The 23,385-nt window shown below is 42.7% G+C and overlaps 1 protein-coding gene across 5 annotated transcripts in view; it reads right to left on the reverse strand.

Moving 5' to 3' along the window:
• Positions 1 to 22,868, reverse strand: part of LOC124309040 (protein eva-1 homolog C-like) — a 97,751-nt gene extending 74,883 nt beyond the window's left edge. For 3 of the 5 annotated variants that reach the window (XM_046772261.1, XM_046772262.1, XM_046772263.1), the window contains exon 1: positions 21,321 to 22,595. In XM_046772261.1, coding sequence (XP_046628217.1) covers positions 21,321 to 21,396 — 76 coding nt within the window. In that variant the 5' untranslated portion in view covers positions 21,397 to 22,595. Of the gene's footprint in view, positions 1 to 21,320; positions 22,596 to 22,621 lie in introns of those variants that run through there. The other 2 variants (XM_046772260.1, XM_046772259.1) reach the window with 2 other exon arrangements.
• Between the last annotated feature and the right edge of the window lie 517 nt (positions 22,869 to 23,385).

Genomic DNA, 23,385 nt, shown 5'->3' on the forward strand with positions numbered 1-23,385 from the left:
AAATTTTACCTGAAACGAGCGGACAACAGCAGAGAGAGCATCGTGATACCCACGGGATGCTATGAAATTGAGGATATTGAAAATTTTCTACATAAGGAGCTACCCTCCGATATCACCCTCAGTCTGACAGCTAACAACAACGAGCTGAACAGTGAAGTCACATGCAATCATGTGGTAGACTTTAAGCCCAAAGATTCGATCGGCCGATTATTGGGATTTAAGGCGGTAGAGCTATCGCGAAACGTTACTCATAAATCTGAATTACCCGTAGCCATACTGAAGGTTAATACTTTACGCGTTGAGTGTAACATAACCACAGGGGCGTACATAAACGGGCGTCGAGCTCACACGATTCACGAATTTTTCCCAACCGTTCCATCCGGATATAAGATTGTCGAAGTGCCTACCAACGTCATTTACCTGCCAATCGCCGTACAGTCGATACATCATTTACAGCTGAGAATAGTCGATCAAGACGACGAGCTGATTAATTTTCGCGGCGAAACGATTACTGTACGTTTACACGTGAAATCACTCAAATAATGGGAATCGTGTTTGAGACGAGAAAGTTGGGCAAAAGTTATAAAACTCAAACGGCATGGCCAAAAATCGTCAGTCGCCCGACACCTCTGACAACGTTTACACCGCCTACGAGACTGACACCTCTGAACGCTCGGTTTCTCCAGAGCCTAGGTCTTCGATTACGTGGAAATTTTGGAAAATAAAAATTCGTGTTCGCTGCATCCTGTGCGTGTTACCATGGAAGAAATAATAAGAATACAGAAACCTGTGGTATTCGATGAATCGATCGCGCACTCTGAGATTCATGCTCATCAACCGTTTGCATCATCCACCTTCCAGAACAACGATGAAATCCATATTGTTGTTCAACATCAAGACTTGTGTCTACTGCCCAGTAAAAGCTCTCTACACATTCACGGAAAAATCACAAAGGATGATGGTGTGGCTGCGGTGACGGTTACGAAATTGATCAATATGGCCGTTTGTCATTTGTTTGAGGAAATTCGCTACGAGTTGAACGGTGTAGAGATTGATCGGAATAAAAATGTCGGCATCACCAGCACCATGAAGGGTTACGTATCCTTGACTCCAGGCCAGCAATATAGTCTGGAGAATACCGGGTGGTTGAGTGGGGATAAGGAACTAACCGATGCCGCTGGAAATTTCGATGTTGTCTTGCCGTTAAATTATGTGCTAGGCTTCGCCGAAGATTATCGTCGAGTCATCGTCAACGCTAAACACGAGTTAATTCTCACACGTTCCAACACTGATTTGAATGCCGTGATTCAGAGCTCGGCGACGGAAAACTTTAAAATCACCCTGAATAAAATCGAGTGGTTGTTGCCCTACATCAAACTGGCAGATAAACCGAAAATCCAGCTACTCAACTACATCGCCAAGGATCCGGCCATATCCATGAGTTTTCGTTCTTGGGAAACGTACGTGTATCCGATGCTCCCATCAACAACGCGGCATATATGGTCAGTCAAGACATCGACGCAGCTTGAGAAGCCGAGATATGTCGTTCTAGGATTTCAAACTGCAAGGAGAAACGAGCCGCTGAAAAATGCTGGCGTATTTGATCATTGTCGGATCAGAGATGTAAAACTCTTCCTCAACTCACAGTGCTATCCCTACGGAAATATGAATATTGATATATACAATAATCAATACGCCATTCTCTATGATATGTATGTTCGGTTTCAAATGAGCTACTATAACAAAGAAGCTGAGCCTTTGCTATCGAGGCGTGAATTTATAAACCAAGCTCCCCTTATCGTCATCGATTGCTCCAAGCAGAACGAAACATTGAAAACTGGACCTGTGGACATTCGATTGGAATTTGACTCTAGCACCACGTTCCCACCACACACTTCTGCCTACTGCATGATCTTGCATGATCGCATTGTTGAATATAATCCGATCAGTGGTACTGTTAAAAAATTGGTTTAAGTCAATTCTGGAATAACAATATGTTTAATTAATATGGATATTGAAAATAATATGTATAATTTTACTCATTAAAATTTAGAATAAGATAATTGAGAATACAATAAGAAAACTAAATGTAATTGGTGTTAAATAAAAAATTGTTAAAAGCATTCAAAACGCCATTTTAAACCTTCCTTCAGGGTCATTTCCTGGAATTTTTTCAATAGATCTAGCGGGTTCTTACCTTATCTGATTTATGTGCGGCTTTCCGGCGCCAAACAAGTCTCGACAGGAATTATTTAGTGTGTGTGTGTGTGTGTGTGTGTGTGTGTGTGTGTGTGTGTGCGCGTGTGTGTGTGTCAAATCCTATGGAAATAGTCGCCGAAAATGACCGGGGGGGGGGGGGGGGGGGGGTGCGCCGCGAGTCGCGAGGGGGGGGGGGGGGGAGAGCGGGTGCGCCGTGAGTCGGGGGGGGGGGGGGGGGGCTAGGGGGGAGATAGGGGGGAGCTAGGGGGGAACTAGGGGGGAGCGCCGCCATCTTTGAGTTAGAACCGGCATATATACACTACTTTTCTCTGCCAAAATTTCTAAACTGCATCGGAAGTTTTATTCGGATACGGAACAGTTAATTCACCATAATTCTAATTCTAAATTCAAGACAAATAACATAGTAATTCACGTCGCTGCATCAAATTTGTAAACCTGCAACTTGATTTCGTAATTCAGAAAATCGATAACTCTTTCGCACGATTGCAAGCAATCATTTTTAACAGCGTACGTACGTCGAGGTGAACGGAAATTTTCACCGTACGTCCCGTTTGACGCGGCTGGTAATTTGATAAACGTGCAAAGGCCTCGCAAACTTTAAGATAAATGAATATGTGTTATACAGGTGGAATTGTTTCCCTCCATTCGTCATTCGTCGGTACCTTTTCCTTCCACGTTTTACCGTACTTTTGCCTTTTCCTCCTCCTCCTCCCCCCCCCCCCGCCCTTCTTTCTTTTCTCGCCGGGTTTTTAATACACTTTATGATCCCGAGGAGGACCGCGGCAGCTCCCAAGGGATAAGGAAACTGCGTCGTCCGCCGTGCTTTTAGTCGGGGTCAAGGGTAGCTCGAGTCGCGGCTTCGGGTCGGTATACATATACGTGTATAAAGCGGTGGAAATGTATAGGGGATAAACAACGAGATAGGGTTGGCTATGGAAGAGAGTTCGAAAGAGAGATTATCCTGCAGGAATTAAATGAGAGCGTCGAGTGGCTCGGAGGCGGAGATCGAGGGGGTGAAACCGGCCGGATATGGTTTACCGGATTTTCCGGGGGTGTAAATCAACCGTCGGAGGAAAAGGCAAAAAGGATTTTCCTGCCCCGGCAAACCGATAATGTCACGATTATATACCCACTAGGTATACCGCCTATGTACGGGGTGGATGTTTTCGTGTCACAGGTAGGTATATAGATTATATAAGGTATCTCGTATATCAATCGGCCACGCGTTTCGTATAAACAAGAACAAGGAGACGGCGGCGTAAGTTGTGGAACGTGGGAAGAAACTCCTCCGACATATAACACCGATCAACACGAAATTTGAGTTTGGGTCTTAGACGTCAAATTTTGATTTCTTCTACGTAGTTAATAAAGGAAAAAACAGTTTCGTTAGACAAAGTTTGTTTTTTTGTAGAAACTGGAACGATGTTTCGGACTTTAAGATAAATTGCCTATTTTCTCAAATATTTATTGTGAATAAAAATTATGAAAACTTCAATTCTGCATTTGAATCACTTTTATTCGAAAATAATGATTAATAATAAACTACGAATGTAAAAGAATTGATAAACGAATTTGGTAAATGAATGTTTCTCGTACTTCTTCGATGTTCGTACGGACTTTCTCGTATCAAACCCCAAACGTAATCTCCCATCATGATCTTATTATACGGCTCCTGATAATAACGATAAAGTTCATCGCATCTCGGCGAAGACGTTATCCTTTTTCTTCCTAATAGGCACCCGCAAAAACTTCAAGACTTGTTTAACAACGTAAAAAAAAAACAAACAAAAACATACTTCATAAGTGACTATTAAAGGTTTTGGTTACTGTTCGATGTGCGGAATCGAAATTCATTAGCTCGAGTCAACATCTAAATAATATGTCGCAACTGCATGAATGACGAGGAAAAGTGACAGCAAATGAACAAATAAATTAAAAAAAAACCAAATCTATGAAGGCGAAGAATAATGTAGGTACCTTAACGGGCTGCCCTAATCAATTTCAAGGTTGTCGTATATATCACCGATTATAAAAATCCTCGTCTCTTAATGGTAAAGAGGGCTTAAAAGCCCCATTTCATACTCAATTATGAATAAAAATACTCCACTAAATTATCATTTGACGCAGAAATAAAGAAATGGCACGGATTCAAGTGAAGAACACAAATGAAAATGTATTGGAATATTTGCGTTTGTAATTGCGTATAAAATGAGGATGTTGAAGCGTTTTTCGCGCTTAAAATACGCGCACTCCGATATTTGGTGACATGTACGTAAACGTCGAAATTGACCAGGACGCCACTTTAAGCCCCGCCATTTCGTGATCCTTATATCGGACTTGCTGCAAGATTTCGGATCGGACGAAGGATTGAAATATTAATTGGCGTCGGACGTCGCGTCAGGGATAAATAAAGAACGAATCGACTGACAGATCCGAGGCAAAGGTTGATTCGGCGATTTCAATTATGCAATACGAGCTGACGTCGGGGAAATGAAGGGAACGAGCCTTTGACTCGTCCTTACTGACGTGACGTTCCGTGCGATGAATAAAACGGAAAAAAAAAGGAAAAAGAAAACGCAAGTAAATAAAATAAAACAACAAGTTCAACCGCAACGCGAAGTGCAGCTACTGCAGCAAAACCAAGCATATATCGAGATCCGTGACTATACTAGGAAAGTTGTCGGCCCGTTAGCAACTCGAGGATCCCCGTGTGCGAAGGCATTACGCGACGTAGACAGGTTTATTTTCTTGGTAATTGGTGGTGGGAAACGTTCAGAGCAACATCGATTAAACTCTTGGCCGCGGCAAAAGAAGTTTCGTCGTCAACTACAAAGAGTCGTTTCACCGTTACGGAGACTATCTCGTTGAAGAAATTGGAGCTGGTAACCTGCTCTCGAACGGAAGGAAAGAAAAAAAAATATGAAAGAACAGAAAACCCAGAGAAACGACCGATGACGCTGTATTCCCACGATTGGTGTCCTCGTCTCATGGTCTAAAAAGGTGTTGAATATGACAGGAGGAGAGCCAAGGTACGTATATTTGACGATCGCGTTCTCCGACAAAACGGAGGACAAGCACGCGTGTTATCGGCGTGACGACGTGCGTTTAACGGTAAAAATTAAGAGTCAGTCTTTCCCGCTGTCGGCGGGTTTGTTCAACGCCTTTCAGTCAGCTCACGCACTTTCGTTCCCTTGGCAGATGGTATCTTCCGCTGGTCGTTGTTCTTGGAAATGAGCGAGTACACGCCGAGACACAAACCGAGCTAGGATTGGCCGAAGTCGAAGCGACTCGAAGACGTCTCTTCGGTGGTCTCGACAGTCGTCGTGCTTACGCGACGAAGAAACTGAGCTGAAGATGGAAGAGGGGGGAGGAGGGCACCTTCCACTTCCAATTTCGGATTTCGTATCTGTTTCATTGTCGGACTAAGACTGTGTTTTCGCAAAGAGGGATCGAATTGTTTTGGTCTTTGGTTTCTATCGGTATAAGGTAAAATGAGGATGAGGAGGGGGGGGGGGGGGGGGGGGGCGACTTTCGTAGAACCAACGGTAGTAAAAATTATTTACCTCCATCGTTTTTTCCCTTATACCGTCAGCCTTTCTTTGTGCTCTTTTATTTTCACGTACCGAACCCATGCAGGTATAACCTAAAACAGTTTACGAGGAAACCGCGACGTTTGGTCACGATCACGGTGGGCCGACGCGTTCTCCACCCACCCACCCTTTTGTGTAAGTCACATATACACATTTTTTTTCTCGTCATTTTATTTCCCAAAGCTGGGGCGAAAAAGTTCCTCCCAATTTTCGTCTGGAAGGGAAAACTTTCACGAAATAAAAAAATTACGTACAAATAACAAACGAGAAGAATTTAATGCATCAAAGACAAATAATGGAAAAAGAATTTTGAGGAAACATTACGGGGGAATTGTTCTTGGAGGGGGTGGGGGACATTTTGCCGCCATTTTGTTATTAATTTCAACGAAAAAATTCTAAAATATTGTTGAAACTATAAATAATAAAGCCCTCAAACTCAAATTGCTCCAAGTGTTGTCATTTTCTTAAATAAAAAAAAAAAAAAAAAAAACTCCTAAAAATAGGTATAATTTTAGACCGTCCAAGCTGTAACCCCCCCTTGAGAAACAGATCTCGGTACCTTATCAGTGACAACGAATGAAAACAGAGGCAATTATTTGACAAAGAAAAATAAAATAAGAAGTAGCGGTGTAAAAAAGAAATCTTTTCAACAAAGCTTTTCGTTCTTCTTAATTTTTCTTACTTTTCTCTCTTTCACTTTCCGCGTCTGTCAGTCTCGCGTTCTCTCTTCTCCTTCCTGATTTATTTTTGAGTCACAAGTCCGTCTCTTTCAGCCGGGTAAGGGCCATTGTTGTACAACCGCGGGAATTTCAAAGTATGAAAGAATTCGCGCGACGTGAGTTCAGAAAGGGTGGGTTAGAGGGTTTTAACCCTACTTCAGACAGAATTGTCAAAAGAGGCTTGAACAAAGCCGATAAACCGCTAGCAATTCGCTGAAAAAGATTTCCCCCCCTTTTTCATCACTATCGACTTAACTCGTTCGCATGATATTCCCTCGGCTGCTGCACTAGAAGTATTCAGCGGTACTCTTTTCACTGCACTTTCCTGCTTCGGTTTGAGTTTCAGTTATTTCATTCCATCGCTCCAGCATCCGTGCACTATTCATTCGTACATTTCCTGCAGACTTTTATTTCAAACACCGGAGCTTTTGTCAAACTGACTTTACATTCACCTCCATTGTGCGCGCAAACTCGTGCAATTACTCTTTGTAGGTTAAACAACCGTTCGAAAAACGGCTGTAAAGAAAATCCGCGTTGTAACTTTGCGTTTAATCAAATTGAAAAACAAAACGGAAATAAAAAAAAAAACCGTGCTGCGAGGGGATTTCGGTTTTAGCAAGAATTGTTCGTGAAATTTGACGAATCCTTACACGTCGAAACGGTTCCAGGAATCGGTGCCTAATTGACGAAAAAAAGCGGTAAGCTCTTTTCGAAGACAAAACTAATTTGTCGGCGGTATAGCCGGGCCAAGAGAGAAGGAGTCTTGTTCGTTTTATACTTTTTACTTCCATTAGGTAAAGATTAACTCTTTTGTTTTCGTCAGCCGCGCAGCGTCAAAGACGACGACGATGAAAGGCGAGGGTGCAAATATTTAAATTGGAATCAGCGTCGAGTGAAGTGGACGCGTTCGGCGATCGTTTCGTTTTACCCGAGCTTGCGAGCTTTTTTCCGAGTAGTGTAACGCGTTGTAAAGTAAAAAAAAATAAATAAATAAATAAATAAAATAATAAGCCTAAGAAACGATAATCAAAATAAAAGACAAACTTCTACGAGGATGTCAATCACTTCTATGGTATGTATAAAATTAAAAAATAATCGTTTCCCTCAAATATCTCATATATCCAATCTGAACACGTTTACTCATCCCGTAGGTAATTATGAATTCTTTATAAAAAGTTGTACAAGAGAGATCCGATATACCAATCTAGACGTGAATGTGAAAACTTGCTTAAAACTTTCCCCCGATTGTACGACGCGGCTTCTCCGTTTTAACGCGTACCAATAAGACGTAAAGTTTGAAATGTTGAGAACACGTGCAGAGGATGATACCGTCGGTCAGAGCGAAATACCCAACCCAGCAAAGGACGTACGAAGGGCCAAAGGGCAACAGCGACTCGGCGACATCCGAAACTCCAAGGTTCGGCAAAGCCGCGGTTATATCAAGAATGAGAGGGTATGTTCTTCATTCGCGGAGGACGAAACTGCAGTTCTGGGTGGTGGAGAGGAGAGCGGGGGCGTCGCTGGACGTCGTCGTCGTTACGTTAAGCGCGTGTCGAATGCGAGCCGAGAGAAGCTAAGAAGCCCTCCCTTCCTTACGCCGGCGTCCCATCCCCGTAACGCGGTCATAAATGTCGATGAGGAGACAAAAGGGAGGAAGGGCGAAGGGTTAGGTCCCAGGCTTCCCGCAAACGCGGATAGTAGGCGCTGAGTGGAGTGTAAAATACGATACTTTGGAGGAAAGCTGCAGGCCGCATGTTATACCGCCACGACGGCAGCGGACGGATGGATGGCACACGTGTTTTAGATATTGTTCCTCGGTCGGACCGTGAAGGTTTGAAGAAAAGGAGAGACACCGTTTTTGAGAATTTCGGAAGGACAACCGTCTACCCATAGTGGATTTTAAAAGAGATTTTTTGAAAAAATTCTTTTTACGAAAGTTACAACAGCTGAAGTCTGTGAATGAAAAATAATTCCATGTTTGCAAGGAGAACCAAGAATATACGTTTGCGAGTAAATTTGAAGAGAAGAATCTACACCTTCGGAGTGCGGAAAATATGTACATGCCAATTTTATTTGGGGGTGGGGGTGAAGTTCGGAATTTGAAAAGTTTTGCGAACGCCTAATTCCTAATTATTTTGTGGCGAAACTTGAAGGAAAGAAATCGAACTTTCACGAAACAACGAAATCTCTCGAATCTTCGGAAACTCAACGGCTCAAAGTTCCGGAATGCAAGATGCTGAGAATTCAAGTTACGATAGAGTAAAATTCCGAAAGTCAGAATACACTCACACAGCATGGGTTACTCAACGAGTGGGTGGAAATAGTGAAAAAAAACCAACAAATTCAGAATTTGGCGCTTCCGGAACTTCAACCCCGCCCCGTTATTCGAACGAAAAAATATCTAGGCAGCGACTCAAACGTTGGCCGGTTGATCGAGGTGAGATGAAATAGTTGAAAAAAAGTATATTCAGATGTTTAGGGATTCAGAAATCGGAGAGAAGCGGCCAATCCCCTTTCACCCTTCTACTCTGCCACCTCGTGGGTGAGCTAATCGAGTAACGATGTTATCGCAGTGTAAAAAAAAAGAACCATCCAAAAGGTTGGCAGGGTGGACGATAGCTTTCTCGATACAAGCTCGAACGCGACGTCCAGCAACCCTTTGAAATGATCAAACAGCGGCCATTGTTGCTCAGGGGATGTTGCGCGGTATAGAGAGGCGTGTGACAGGGTTGAAAAAATTATAATCCAGATCAATGAAAAAGCTCGGAAAAAAGCAGGGAAAGTATTTTGTGAATAATTCAATCGACGAGAAAATTTATGTACACATAGAGCTGGTGAAATTGAAGCCATCACCCTGCGGGGTTGCTTTGAAAGAGGAAACAGAGAAAAGGAAAAAGAAAAAGAGGGAAGGAGAAAAAGAGACACGTGATGTAGAAACAAACATAAGGAGCGCTCTCAATGCTTCGCGTCGCTCGGGATTTCGGGGACGGGATCCTTTCCTCAAATGCATAGAAAAAGGTCGCCCACGCCTCACTAAACAAAGCAATGAACTACTCGCCCGAAACGACGGGATCTTCAGAAGCAGTAAACCAAAGTATCCACAGGTCGTAACTTGTGGCGAGCACGTGTCGCGAGCAGTCCTTCTCAAATTTCGTCAGGTCAGGATCGCCTGGATTTTTTCTCGGACCAAACCGAACATCTTTGCAGGAATAGCGTGGAAAATCAAGGATTCAAAAACGAGCCCATATGTAAGTATGCACCGTGTTTGATGGGTGGTGATAAATCATCTTCTCTTTAAGACTGTTGGAGGATTTTCGGCCCCGACTCAACGGCCGAGAGCGAAAAGTTACGGTCTTTCAGTTTCGCAAAATTCGAAGAGAGAATCCAACTCGGTCCAAGTTGTGTCGTCTATTCAATTTGACGGTCTGAAGATAAATTCTGCAACCTCGATGTACGTGGAGAGATAATTTTTGGTAAATCGTACGCGTGTCGCGTAACAAATCAAATTTCCGCTTCAGGGAAACTTGGTTTAACCGCAGATCGCCGACTCTGATATCCGCCGTGATAACGCCTATGAAACGCAACGCGTATCGCAAAAACCAGATTTACATTATTTGCAACACCGTCAAGGTTTGATTAGAGAAAAAAATAAACTTCCTCCGTAAATCCTCACGTTACGATTTCACGGGTAATATGACACGACTGAAAGTTATCAGATAACGGACTGGCGTTCGGCTGCAAGAACGAGCAACTCGTAAAATCGGTTGTTGAGCATGTAGGCAGAGCAGGATAGCTGAATAGGTAGGCGGAGTTTGCACGGTGACGTGGATGGATCAGATTAAGTTCGACCCAATAAGCAGAGTGACGCGTTACTTCCGCGGCTGATTCAGACAAGCGAAATCCCCGACCCCGAGTCTGCGGGTTATACCTAGAACCAGCCGACAATTCAGCCACTGATCGCCGGATATCTAGCGGTGATTAAAGGGAGCGAAATAAAAGTTGTGTAAGAATAAGAATGCGAATAAGGCGAGAGGGAAACAGGGATGGAGAAAGACTGAGAGAAAGAGAAGGGCGAGGTAACGAATCACTAGCGACAATAAGACCCGTTTCAATTTCTTTGTCCAATTACTCGGTAAGTTATGATCGACGTTTTTCATCCTACATTCGCTGCGACCTCGTTAAAATAAAAACTAAACGGTCTGCAACCCTTTCAGTAACACATTACTGTGCTTAGTCAACTTTTTTCTAACAAGATAGTATTCTGTGATTTTCGGGTCGCCGATGACGAATCCGAAGCCACTGATTAAATTCACCGTGCTGAATTTTCGAAAACTGATTTTAGATTCGCAATCAGCGATCCGAAACACTTGTAATTTACGTAAAACGAATCAATTTTTTTTTTTTTTTCAATCAATTTGTTTGTGACAATAATAACGTACGGCAGTAATTACTTTCGAATATTGAAAACCTGTATACCAGTATACTATCGGAACTAGCAAAAAACTGCGAGGAAACATGTTTTCAAGCTTCTCTAAATACCCAAAACATGGATATAAAATAGGTGATAAGAATACTTATTGATATGCCTCAAAGGGATAAAGCTAACCTTCTGAGGTAGAAATTACAGAATCGTTTTTCAAATTTCTAAAAAACGTCAAGAATGTATGTATAATGCCTGCCTCGTTTTCAAATATCTGTACAGACCAAGGCGGAGTCTGACGCCAGGTCAAACATTAGCATACTTATACCCAGTGGAAGTTGGCTTCTGATCCTGGGAGTCTGACAAAGCGGACGGTATAGGACGTACGTACATACGTACGAGGTAGTTCAAAGTCGAGACTACCCAGCGACTTGAAATTAGTTTGAGAAGTGATTCACGTCGACTAGCAGGCACTCTCGCACATTGGACCGGTAATGACCGACCAGGCATGTGTAACTTGTGCGTGCTTACATAGCAAAGTGAGATAGGTCATCGATGCAGCCACGGAGAGAGCATCGGCGAAGATGGAAGCTCTCGCACGTGCCTCTAACGACACGGAAAAATCGTGGACTATTTCACGTGTCCCCGTAGCGTGCGGGAAAGAATTAAATCCCTGTAATATTGCAGGTATCCAGGACAATACCCGGAGGTTATACGAAACGGTGGTCAGGGGGAGAAAATAGGGATTCGTGCGCGTGGGTGAAATGTATGGGTGCACGGATAATGGTACGTCTCTAAAAGTTGATATTACACCCGGAGTAAGGGTTATACATTTTAATGAAATATCAAGGGGTCCGTGAGGATATTCGTGAACCCACGCACACGGCCGCATTGCGGAATGGTGGGCGAAAACAGAGTTAAACTCTTTTTAAACGCAGAACCATCAAAAGTAACCGTCGAAGGATAAATAATTCATCGAGGGTCGAAGTCGGTGTGTGTAGATATGTACGTATACTGTGCTCGACGCCTCCTATCCTACCACAAAACACACCCCGAGAGCAATTTGACCTCGATAAAACGATGAATGACACGATAATTAAATAGTCATAATCCGTTTGCCTGTCTGGCTCGTTCTCCACCATTCTAAGAGATGAGCCTGGCAAAACGAGATAAAGTTGACTTCTTTTGTCTTATCTTTCTCGAATTGCGATATTTATAAACTGTCTCTGGAACAACGATTGGATTTCTGACTAGTCCCGGAAGGTGTTGTGTTTAAAGGGGGACAGTCTAAAATCATGCCTAATTTTAGGTGTTTTTTTAAAGAGTATGAAAATACAGAGAAATTTAAGTTTGAGGGCTTTGTTACTTATAGTTTCAAGAATGTTGTACAATTTTTTCATTGAAATTACCAACAAAATGACGGCACGGTGCTTATATGTAGCGAACGACCACGTTTTCAATCCGATGGCGCGGATTCCGCGGTCAAATTTTATCCGATCGACTTGAAATTTTGACAAAATCTTTAAAACTTGTTCATCGATTCGAGCTCCTGGCTAGATTATTCGGTCTCAATCCCAGAATTTTTTGATTAAAATTTTTTGAACTATTTTTTTGGTCACGTACTTGAAATTTCTTTTTCGCAACATTTGGGCTACGAGCTCGAACCCGAGGAAGTGTTCTTGGCTCAAAAAATGTTTCTGTCCGTTAGAAGTCGAACAGCGAAGTCAGGAGATGCGCCACCGCAAAAGGCCTCAAGTTCGGAGTCATCCGCTACTTTAATTTATTACTTATTTTGTTATTACTTTCAATGAAAAAATTCTAAAATGTTCCTGAAACGGTAAATAACAAAGCCCTCAGAGACAAAGACTTGTAAAAATAGGTACGATATTAGACCGTCCAAGCTGTACCCCCACTTCCCATTAACAGATACAACGCCGCAACGTGGTAAAAATTCTGATGATATCTAAGAAATTGAAGGCAGTCAATTATTACCTGTATCCGAGTTCTAGATTAGCGGGATGAAACGTCAAGTTTAATTTAATTAATCAAACGACTAGGTTCGGAGTTACACTACAGCTTCTCCACCAAGGCGCGCTATTTCCGTTTGCGAATACATCCCATCATGCCGAGGTATATGAGGCATGTGAGGAGAGGAGGGTGCAAATTGGCCGAGTAAATATTTGCCACGAGTCGCATGTCGGTCTCCGCTCGCGTCGAGCATTATAGGTATACCTGCAGGCTACACCGGAGGCGGTATGTCTTCTTGGCACTGACAGAGAGATGCATTCTGGGAGTAAACCGACCCAGGTGTGGGTGCACTGTGCCTGGCAGACTAAACGACGCGACGAGGCGGCGGAGCAAGCCAGCGAACCAGCGGGCGTGTAGCGAATTTTGTTTGTTCGGGAAAACGGCGCAAACATGACGCTGCTGGGCAAGGAGCATGAGTAGAAGAGCAACGAGGGTGAAAAATGCGAGGGTGGAAATAGGAAAGGACGGCGAGAGAATAGAGAGTGGAGATAAATCGAGAAGCGAGCGAAACTGCGATGCGTGTTGCGTAGAGTGAAGGGAAGGAAAATAACGCCGACGCGTTACGAGGACGCGCAAACTCCATTTTTTTTAAGTTTTTTTTTTCACTTCATTTTCGTAATGCACATATATTCAAGTATGTGCACGGAAAATTTCATGTCGATCCGACAAATGTTCTCCAAGCTACGCGCACATTTGCAAAGACGCCACGGAGCGTTTGAAAGTACTTTTGAAACTTTGAACGCGTACTTCTCAAGACTAGGTATTCAAAGACGGTGAAAAAAATATCTCAAAAATGGCTGAACCAATCAGTCTCAAAATTTCAAGCACAAGCTTTACGAATACATCTTCAGTCCTTGACCGAAGGTTTTTTCTCGCTGATAAATATTTTACATTTTATAAACGAAAAAAGACAAAAATTCTTATGTAAAATCGAAATTTTGTTTTGAGAAGCCACAGTTATGTTAAAAATTAATGTTGTGCTTATTCCTTCGATCAAGCACTAGATAATACCTTATGTTGACTAAATCTTTTTTGTCTTTTCATTTCGAATGATCCAGTCCAGAAATATCTTGCTCACCGCAGGACGCCCTTTTTAAGAGATGCTGCCGGAAATCGGCTGTAGCAGCTTTAAACATCATTATTTTTACAAATAAAACACATCAGAATGGACTTCAATTTTACCCCAATGTGTATATAAATTTTTATATTAATGAATTGAAATGTCTCTCCATCAAAAATCTTTGAAAAATCGCTTGTTTCGGCCTACTGACTAGATATAACCCCTTAAACCGCTGAATCTGCTAATTCGAAATTCATGGATATGTTGGATGTTGATAAAAGAGGGATGCACAAAGTGCTTCCTCTCTCTCTCTTTGTCTCACTTAGTGATCTTCTCAGTGAGTTGCTGGCTTTTCGCCAGACCAGAAATCTAGCAGGTCGTAAATTATTTTCTAAAATCGAACGCACAAATTCATTCCTTACAGGGATACGTCATCGGGGCACGAGGCGTATTAAACGTGTTTCACGAAACTAACGTGAAACAGTTTCTTTTTGTCCGCGAGTTTGAAATCTTCGAAGAGATAATAAAACTCTCTCAAACAGACGACTAGACCGTAAAATCCTGTCTCAAAGCGAAATGAGAAGTTCAAGAACACGATAATCTGATATTCTCATTATTACTATTTTTTCCCATTTTTTTTCTTTTCTTTTCTTTCTTTAAATCTGGTTTCTTTCAAAAAGTGTCAAGAGCTGGGCGGTGAACGATAAAGGGGCGATGACGAACAGTTCAATTAGGGGATGGATAGAGATATATTAATTAAGGAGGCTGGTGTACCTACTCGAGGATGAAAATTACGAGGTGAAATATGAGGAGAGAGACCCTCTCGAGACGTTGGACACTGTGGGGTAAGATTAATTTAAGGGATGAGCCGTGAGAAAGGGACGCTCGAAAGAAGAAGAAGAAGAAGAAGAAGAAGAAAAAAAGGACGGCGCAGAGAAAAGAACGAGATACAAGAGCAACGACGACGAAAAGATCACGTGACACGTGCGAAGAACTAATGAAGATGCTCGAGAGCACAAAGACGATAGAAAAGAAGCTTTCAAATCATAGCCTCCGCGTTCGTGGGACCTGTAAATACTTTCATGATTTATTGTACGCGAAATATGAAAATTTTAACACGCGGACTAAATTATACGGCAAAATTAAAAATTCTTACTTTTCTTTTAACTTTTGTCTCCTGTTACATAATTTTCCATCGTTTATAGAAATTAGGTAACTCGTTATACTTTTCTCTCTCTCTCTCTCTCTCTCGTTTTATCTTCACGCCAAAGTTTAATTTTCCCGAAGGACTCCCTGATCGTCTTAAGAGAAACAGAAGAAGAAGAGAGGAGAATCACTACCTTATCCGAACATAGAATCTTCCTTCACATTCTTCCCACAAGTATCCCGGCAAACAAGAAACCAACTCCGAAAGTGAATTCTAGTAGAAATTCTTTGTCGGATTACTGCAGATATTCCAGCGGTAGTAATCCGTGGGCACGGATGTGGAAGAGGTGCTGCGTAATGAGCCGATCCATTGTTATTCAAAGAGTTCAAACAACTTGCTCCCAACTATTTTTATCACCGTACCTAATTCTTTTTTTCCTCCTCGCAGAAATGGACTCAGAACTGCAGGAAATGAAGAGAAACAAATACCGTTTCAACAACTCGTCCACAAAATGCCATTCCAAGAGCAAATTCTGTATAGGTATGTATACTCGACAAACAAGATGATGAATAAGAAGAAGAAGAAGAAGAAGAATAAGAATAACGAAGTACAGCGAGACAGCGAAAAAAAAAAAATAAAAATGATTAACCAAGCGTGTGCTGGGAACGTGAATATTTAATCCATGTTTTTCATCATATATCGTGTTTTTTATTGCATGTATTATTAATCGCTAGACCTGTGAGTCGCGGTAAGTAACAAAGTAGGCACAGAGAGTCTGTCATACAAGAACAAACGAGCCGTCCGGTAACACGTGTGCTGATATTAATCTTAGGCACGGTTGAATCGCGTCAAGTTGAAAAAGCAACGTGCGAGCTGTCGAGGTTAGGCGTTAGGCGTTAGGTCGGACCTTCGCCGCTGCCAAATTTGGTCTCTCGGTCAGGCAACTGACGACGAGATAGCCGGTCGATACTATTTGGACAACGGATAATTCTCAGAGGCACGTCCTTGAGGTCAACGACTGGCATGTATGCAGACGCACGGTGGGCCCTTCACCGTAGAAGCGAACACTCGACGTAAAATTATCCGGCACAAATTACGCGTTAATTTAACGCCAACGATCGGAGAGTACGCCTGCCGCAGGAACGTGTTCAAGAGATACGGAAACTCCGTTTCGTATTATTCCTGCATCTTGTACCAGGCCGGCCGATAAATCTCCATCACGAAATTACCTGACTTTTCCACCTTTTCCAGACAAAACTTTCATCATCTTTTTTTCCCTGACCAATTCGGATAAATTGGTTACAGCTAATTGAAAATAACACACGCATCTTCCGTATCATTTTCTTCTTTTTCCCCCCCATCTAGCCCGTGCGCAATATGGTTTGTAAGGTAATATTTGGGAGTATTCAAAGTTAGAAGAGAACCCTTCGAGCGATGGTAAAAAAACATTGTCGCACCTATTTGTATGAACAAAAAATATAGTAAAGGATTCCCCCACTATTCCAGAATTTCCGAATTCCATGACATTTTCAAGTTTTTCAGAATTCCCTGACCACAGTGGCCACCCTGTTAATAAGCGTCAATTGTAAGGATGACCGGCTAATTTAATGATACGGGAATAAAGAATGTCGAGATAATGAGGCAAAAAATATGGGGGGGATTGGTAGTGACAAATGTACCCACGAGGAGGAATTTAATTGCCTCTCTCGTGAATACATGCGTGTATAACACGTTCGGAGAGAGGGAGAAAGAGAGAGAGTGAGAGAAGCGGGAAAACATGTTGGAAATATTTACACAACGTTTTAAAAGTTCGGAAAGAAGAAGAAGAAGAAGAAGAAGGAGAAGAAGAAGAAGAAGAGAAACAAATGCCACACGTGTTTACTCAAGTCTTAAGGCGACAATCCGGTAAAGAGAGGGTCGCAATTCGAAACACGTGAGGGAAGAACTTCCCTTCCTGGGTGGTCTCTCTTCTATTCCATGCGGCGCGATAATACTCTTTCCTTTCAAAGTTAAGGGTTCCAATTTTTACGCCTCCTCCCCACCTTCCCGCGTACAAAAGGATCCTTCGTCGCACAGCGAGCCCCTAGAGAAAACTACCACTTCGAGAAAACGTTCAATTTTTTTTTTTTTTTTTTTTTCGTCATCCCTCCACGAATTTAAAGCCGAAATAAGTTTCTGATATACACGTACGTACACGTATGTACAGTTGGGAGATTAGTGGAGGAAAATTCTTTCCAATGTGAAATCCAAAACTATCTTCATAATTTCTACATCATAAATGTTCAATAGATACAATTCGGAAACTGGTCGTCAGTCCTTTTCTTGTTTCTAATTTCGTTTCGACACAGCAAACGGCTTTAGACTAGCCTTTAACCAGCCCTCGAACTTCACGGGCGTTCATCTAAAGATGTTTGGATGTGATTCTCTAAACTTCAAAACGTAGAAATTTTGCGTAGTGAAAAGTCAACATTTAATTTTCCGGGTGATTACAATAATTTCCTTTTTTTCTTTGAGAACAGAGAAACGGCAAGTTAAAAATTCCTAGTTCTTCAACTTAATTAAACCTGACACAATTACCTTAACGTAATCAATACGTCGGGATGCAGGCGAATGATTAGGATTCGTGAAAGCCGCAGCTAAAACACGACCGCATGCCCCGAGGCGCGTGACCGGATACACGAACACGCGGCGTATTCGCGGTGTTATGCAACGGAATCCACTTACCGAAGCATAATTAGACGTCCCGCACGATCGACGAACCATGTTTGTCGGTGGATGGACACGATAGATTCAAAATTCTACGCGTTTGGAATTGTTTACCCGAAGACGTGATCTTGGGCCGTTGGCAATTTGCATGGAATCGAATTGGAATAAAGTTAAGGAAAACGGTGTTGAAAAAAAAAAAAGAGCAGACGTCAAAGAACAATTTTCCATCCTTGTCAATGAGCACTTGGGAAAATTGCGGTACCTTGGTACTAACGATTCAACAAATCTGCATGGGAATTTCAAGCTTGATATACTCGCGAGAGGCAAATGAAACGCACGTATCAACGGAATCGCTCCATCAAGCGGGGCTCAGTCAGCAACGGTTATCCCGCGAATATTGCCGGTGCACCGGTGTGCCGAAATAATCCAAAATTGAATTCCATTTCAACAACGACGTTTAAAATCTGGTTTTGATCAAACCTCGCGATTAACCTGACAAGCAGAATTATTTTATTCCTACCCATTATCCTGTTTTTCATTACCCCAGATACACAAAATTCGAAAACATTTAATCAAACCGCCGGGACAAGACTCGATCCAACTACGAATAAATGAATTTCATTCATCGATAGGAGAAATTTTCGTCAAATATGTTCTCAACGGATAAAATAGAATCCAATCACAGAAATAACGATAAGCACGATGCTGAAAAACAACAACTGTCGAATGGTACAATATTACTTCGCAAATGTAGATAGTTGAACAAAAGTATAGATTTGCCATTTGTTTGCTTGTTGGTAAAATTCGATGTGTATATGTATATTTATTGCCGTCGGTACAAAGAGCTCAATAAAATACATCCGTGGCCAATATCGACGAGGCGAGTGGCGGTGATATCAGCGGTGGAAATGCGACTCGCATTTTCCTTTTTTTTTTTCTTCTTCCTCTCAAGTGATCGTAAACCGCAGATCGTGGATAACCAATTTTACTGGTTCGTTCCTCTCGTCGCCGGTTGATTGATCCGCGATGATTCCGACGCAGGCACCGCGGGACTCCTTGCTCGAGGCACGATCATCCTTCGGCAGAGCAGCTTGCAAGGGGCAATTGACGCAGGTTCCAGGATGCTGGCAGCTTCGTAGATCATCGGGAAGGACCGGATCCGCGATAATCACTTTGAAAAACTTGAGTCGCATTTTACACCGTTAATATCATCGCGACAAGCCTGTCAATAATTGTGCCAATTTTCTTGGATTTCCTCACGTCGTTGGCAGCTCCAATCTAGAGTGATCCTCCACGTTCAAGCCAGGTTGACACCAGAAGCTGCGCACCGTCTTCCCTCTGGTACGTCGAATATTATGTATATTATTGAGCTCCTTGTGTATTACCTTCTGTGTGATAGGTTTTCGAGATGATTGAGAAAATAGTAAGAGCAATAATAATAAGAGTTCACGTTTCAAACATCTCATTGAATAATGTTTCTTTTATTATTTCAAGCATTGTAATAATGTGGGTGGTAAAAAGGTCGAAGCTAATAAACTCGTTTCAATCTAACTAAAATATACGTACAAAAATACCTTCAAGCCGAGCAAATTATTGTGTAATATTTTACTCCATGATTACCATTCAACCTTTTTTCTAGCATCGTGTTTGTGCATTTCAGTTCCCAGATTCAACCTGCTTATATACAAAATTTTACAGAGTGTACGAGCACTTGAGTATTAAAAAGAAGTCACAGATTTGAATTCAAGCTTCAGATTTCTGCGAGCAAACTTGAGTTTCTAACGCAATTTTCCACCTTTTCTACGGATTTCTCGTTGGTATAACGACATGGCATGTCTGGAACGAGAGAAAAGCGAAACGTTTTCCGATGAACGATTATAATTCTCAAGAAGTTTCGACAGCAGAGGGGGGGGGGGTGATAAATAAATATGACGGTAAGTATATATTAGGATGAAAATACATCCGTTATTATATACATATACGGCTCCACGGTTTGTTCTCACTGCAATACCGCCATTTCTGAATTCAAAAGTCTAGTGAAATACGGAGGAGCTAGCGTCCTTTATTTGTGTCGACTTGAACGAGAACGGAGCAAGCTCAGGGTGAGCTATGCAGGCCCCTCTGCCTCTTCCTCTTCCTCCCTCTCTTTTTCTCGAGAAATTTATGAGATAGAAAACTTTTTAAACTTTGCCGAGCGTTGTGGAATCGCGCATCGGGGAAAATCACAATTTCCGATTCTCGAACGTGCCAATTACATTAACAATTTATGGGGTATTCAAAGCGCCGAATGCCACGGGGTGGGTTCATATCTATGACGCGACGCGACGCGACGGGCCGCCGGGGCAAAACCACCTCCCAAATATAGCTATCCGTCATTTAAATATATGATCGAGCGACGTCGCATCCGAATCGAAATTATTCCAATGCCTAGGAATAAATCCAATTTATACGATAATTCCACTATCGTTGTGTCCCTATATGTATACGGGCCATTCCACGCCAACTCAGTAAAGGTTTGACCGTGACATTTTTTAATTTCACCACGGATTTTTCCTACGTTATTACAACCCCTGAAAAGCTTCCTAGAAATTATTCAATTTTTTTTTTTTTTTTTTTTCAACCGCTCGTCTTCACCCTATGATTTTTTAAACCTATCTCAACAACACCCAAATTAATTTCGATGAAAAGAGAAAAAACGAGATCCAGCTCTTAATCTTGCGTGATAATGTTCCGTTTCGGAAGCCCAATGTTTTTTCTTCTTATTTCGCAAAAACAAATTATAACCAATAAATAAAAACCAAGAAGGGAAGGAACGAAGGGCTTGTCGGAAGAGAGTTTTTCATTGGGTGATGAGAAAATTCGGAATCGTTCGAAAGCCGCGTAGGTACACACATGAATAACGTAGAATAAATATGGTGTATCGGGGAAAGTCCGACCGACCCAACTTTGAGGGATGAAAAGGCTTTGGGAGGCTTGTCGCTGTGTACCGGCAGCCTGCACCGGGAGAGGCAGAGACGAACGAAGGAGGATCTACATGGATTTCCCTCGTTACAACGGTAGCTAGAGGTTAATTCCGCGCGGCGTTCGAGTCTATAATTTGAACGCCAGACACGCCCTGAACCCCATCCTCGTATCTCCCCCTCCCTCGGCGAGCGAAGGCGTGCGAAGGCATAAGAGGGTGAATAAAAATCGTATTAAAATATTACACCAAATATCCGGGGGAGAAGAAGCGCCGAGGGTGGGAAAGCTCCTCCGCTCGCGTGCATTATGCACACGCTACGCCGGGGCTGCTCGAAGCTCGGAGAGCCGGTGATCAAAGGCGAGGTTAGGGCCCAAGGTGTGTAATAACATCGAGGAGCCCTCGCCTCCACCTGTTCCCCGCCCTCCAAGACGCTTTAATATTAAAACTTTGCTGAATAATTTACGTTACCCAAATTATCCGTCGTTACGTGTTGCAGGCACATCAGCAGGAGCAGCTCGACGGCGAAGCACCAGGTAGCGATCATGATGGGGTACCGCTCAGCGTTTAACCACACCGTTAAAATATCACTAAAACCACCCCGCCAAGGCACGGCATTACTTTCGAAAACGCCGGCCGAGATACCCGAGAATCGGACTCGAAACACTCCACTTCACTCCACTCCGCTCCTCGTCTCGGTTTTCGGCTACCTTTGGAATAAAATTATAGTTTAGAACAACGGACAGTACTGTTTTACATCGTCAATCGCGATCGAAGAACGAATACGGCGAGTAATTCAATTTATTCACCGAAAGCTTTCCACTTTCTTAAATATTCCTCATCTCGGAGCGATAAGTTAACGTCACGTTCGCCGTGAGCCGAGAGATGAGACAAATACCGGAGGATCTATATCCCCTGGTTGTCCGTACAAAGGCGTCTGTTATTTGTTTCTAAGGTCGGTCGAGTCGCGTCTGGAATTAGTGGCCCCCCGGAGGATTTAAGAGGGGGGGGGGAGGAGGAGCGTCGCACTTAAACTCCTCACTCGCTCACTTCACTCGCTTCGCACACAACGGGATTAGATTCAAACTTTTCTCTTGTTTATACACCGTTTGAAGGTTGCTTATAGACAAAAGTGCCCGGGTAATATCTCGGGGATTATCTCTGCTATTGTGAATGAAACGCCGCTGCGCGGTTAACAGGTGAGGTGTTTGAACACGCACACACCCGCCCACACCCGCGCGCAAACGCACACACGCACGAATTATTATTATCCTTCTCTCAAAGGCTCGCTGCCAAACACGACCACCTTTTGCGTTGTATTCGGAGCAGCTTGTTTTATCGACGAATCGATATCAGGAATTAATAAATTTCAACACCCCTGCACCACGTTTTTATTTTAATTCGTATTAATATAAAGGCTCGTAATTAAAACTTCACTCATTCTATTGTCGTACACGAGGCACGAATTCGGTGACACTCGAAAACAAACGGGATAAATATTTATCACCGATCAGTGTAACTCGACGATTTCATTTCACTGCGGTTTCGATTATACCACCATGTTTATAATTTAAGTTTCGTTCCACACTTTCGGGCTTTAACAATTACTCCAACCTTCTTATTACTTCTCCCCGGAGCTTACAACAGCCGTGTCATAACGGCAGTGTTTTACATCGAACAATCAACATCGCCGACTCGATCACTTCGCGAGAGGAGGAAAAACTACCAAAAAAAGAAGAAAAAAAAAGACCAGCAACGAAAAATTTCAATACCTCCGATTACAGGCGATCACTTTTTAACGAAACCCGACCGCCGACACCGAGATAAATAAGATCTCAGGGTAGCGCGGTTACGTCTCAAGCTGATGAGGAGGGGGAGGGGAGGACATATATCGAGCGTTGGGAAGTTGAGCAGCGTGTACGTGCGTGCGTCGGGACGGTCGGCGCGCGACTGAAGCCCGACGGGGATTTCAAACCTGGCACGGAATGTGACGTCACGCGACGAGAGCGCGCGCTCAAACGACCCGCAGGCTGCCTGACTGACTGACTGACTGACTAACTGATAGGATGGGATAGGATGGGATGAAACCGAACTGAGGACGCGACGCGACGATTCGACTTTGTCGTCAGATGTGGAACTGAAGCGTGCGGAGCGCGGCGCTTCTTTTCTTTGATTCTTCTCGGTGAAGGAAATTTTGAGAATAAATTAGGCGACGAAAAAAGAAATATTCCACCCACTGTCAAAATGATAAACTTCACTTAACCTCAGACTCAGACGACTATATGTTTGTGTTATTTGTCACATTTCTGTTAATGAATGTGAGACAAATTTTTGTAACTTTAACACTCAAGTTGTCATATCAAGGTTTGATTTACAATTTTTACTTTTTTTTTTCCACTTAATCATACGCTAAAAATGGTTAAATGATCCCAAAAATTTGAGTGCACATTACTGGGACATTTTTTTTTTTTCTAATCGCGTGTGTTTTCAATTTTCTACACTTGGACTTTCTACACATCCTGTCAATCGAAAATTC

The sequence above is a fragment of the Neodiprion virginianus genome, chromosome 7 (genome assembly GCF_021901495.1).
Source record: "Neodiprion virginianus isolate iyNeoVirg1 chromosome 7, iyNeoVirg1.1, whole genome shotgun sequence".
Classification (NCBI taxonomy): Eukaryota; Metazoa; Arthropoda; class Insecta; order Hymenoptera; family Diprionidae; genus Neodiprion; species Neodiprion virginianus.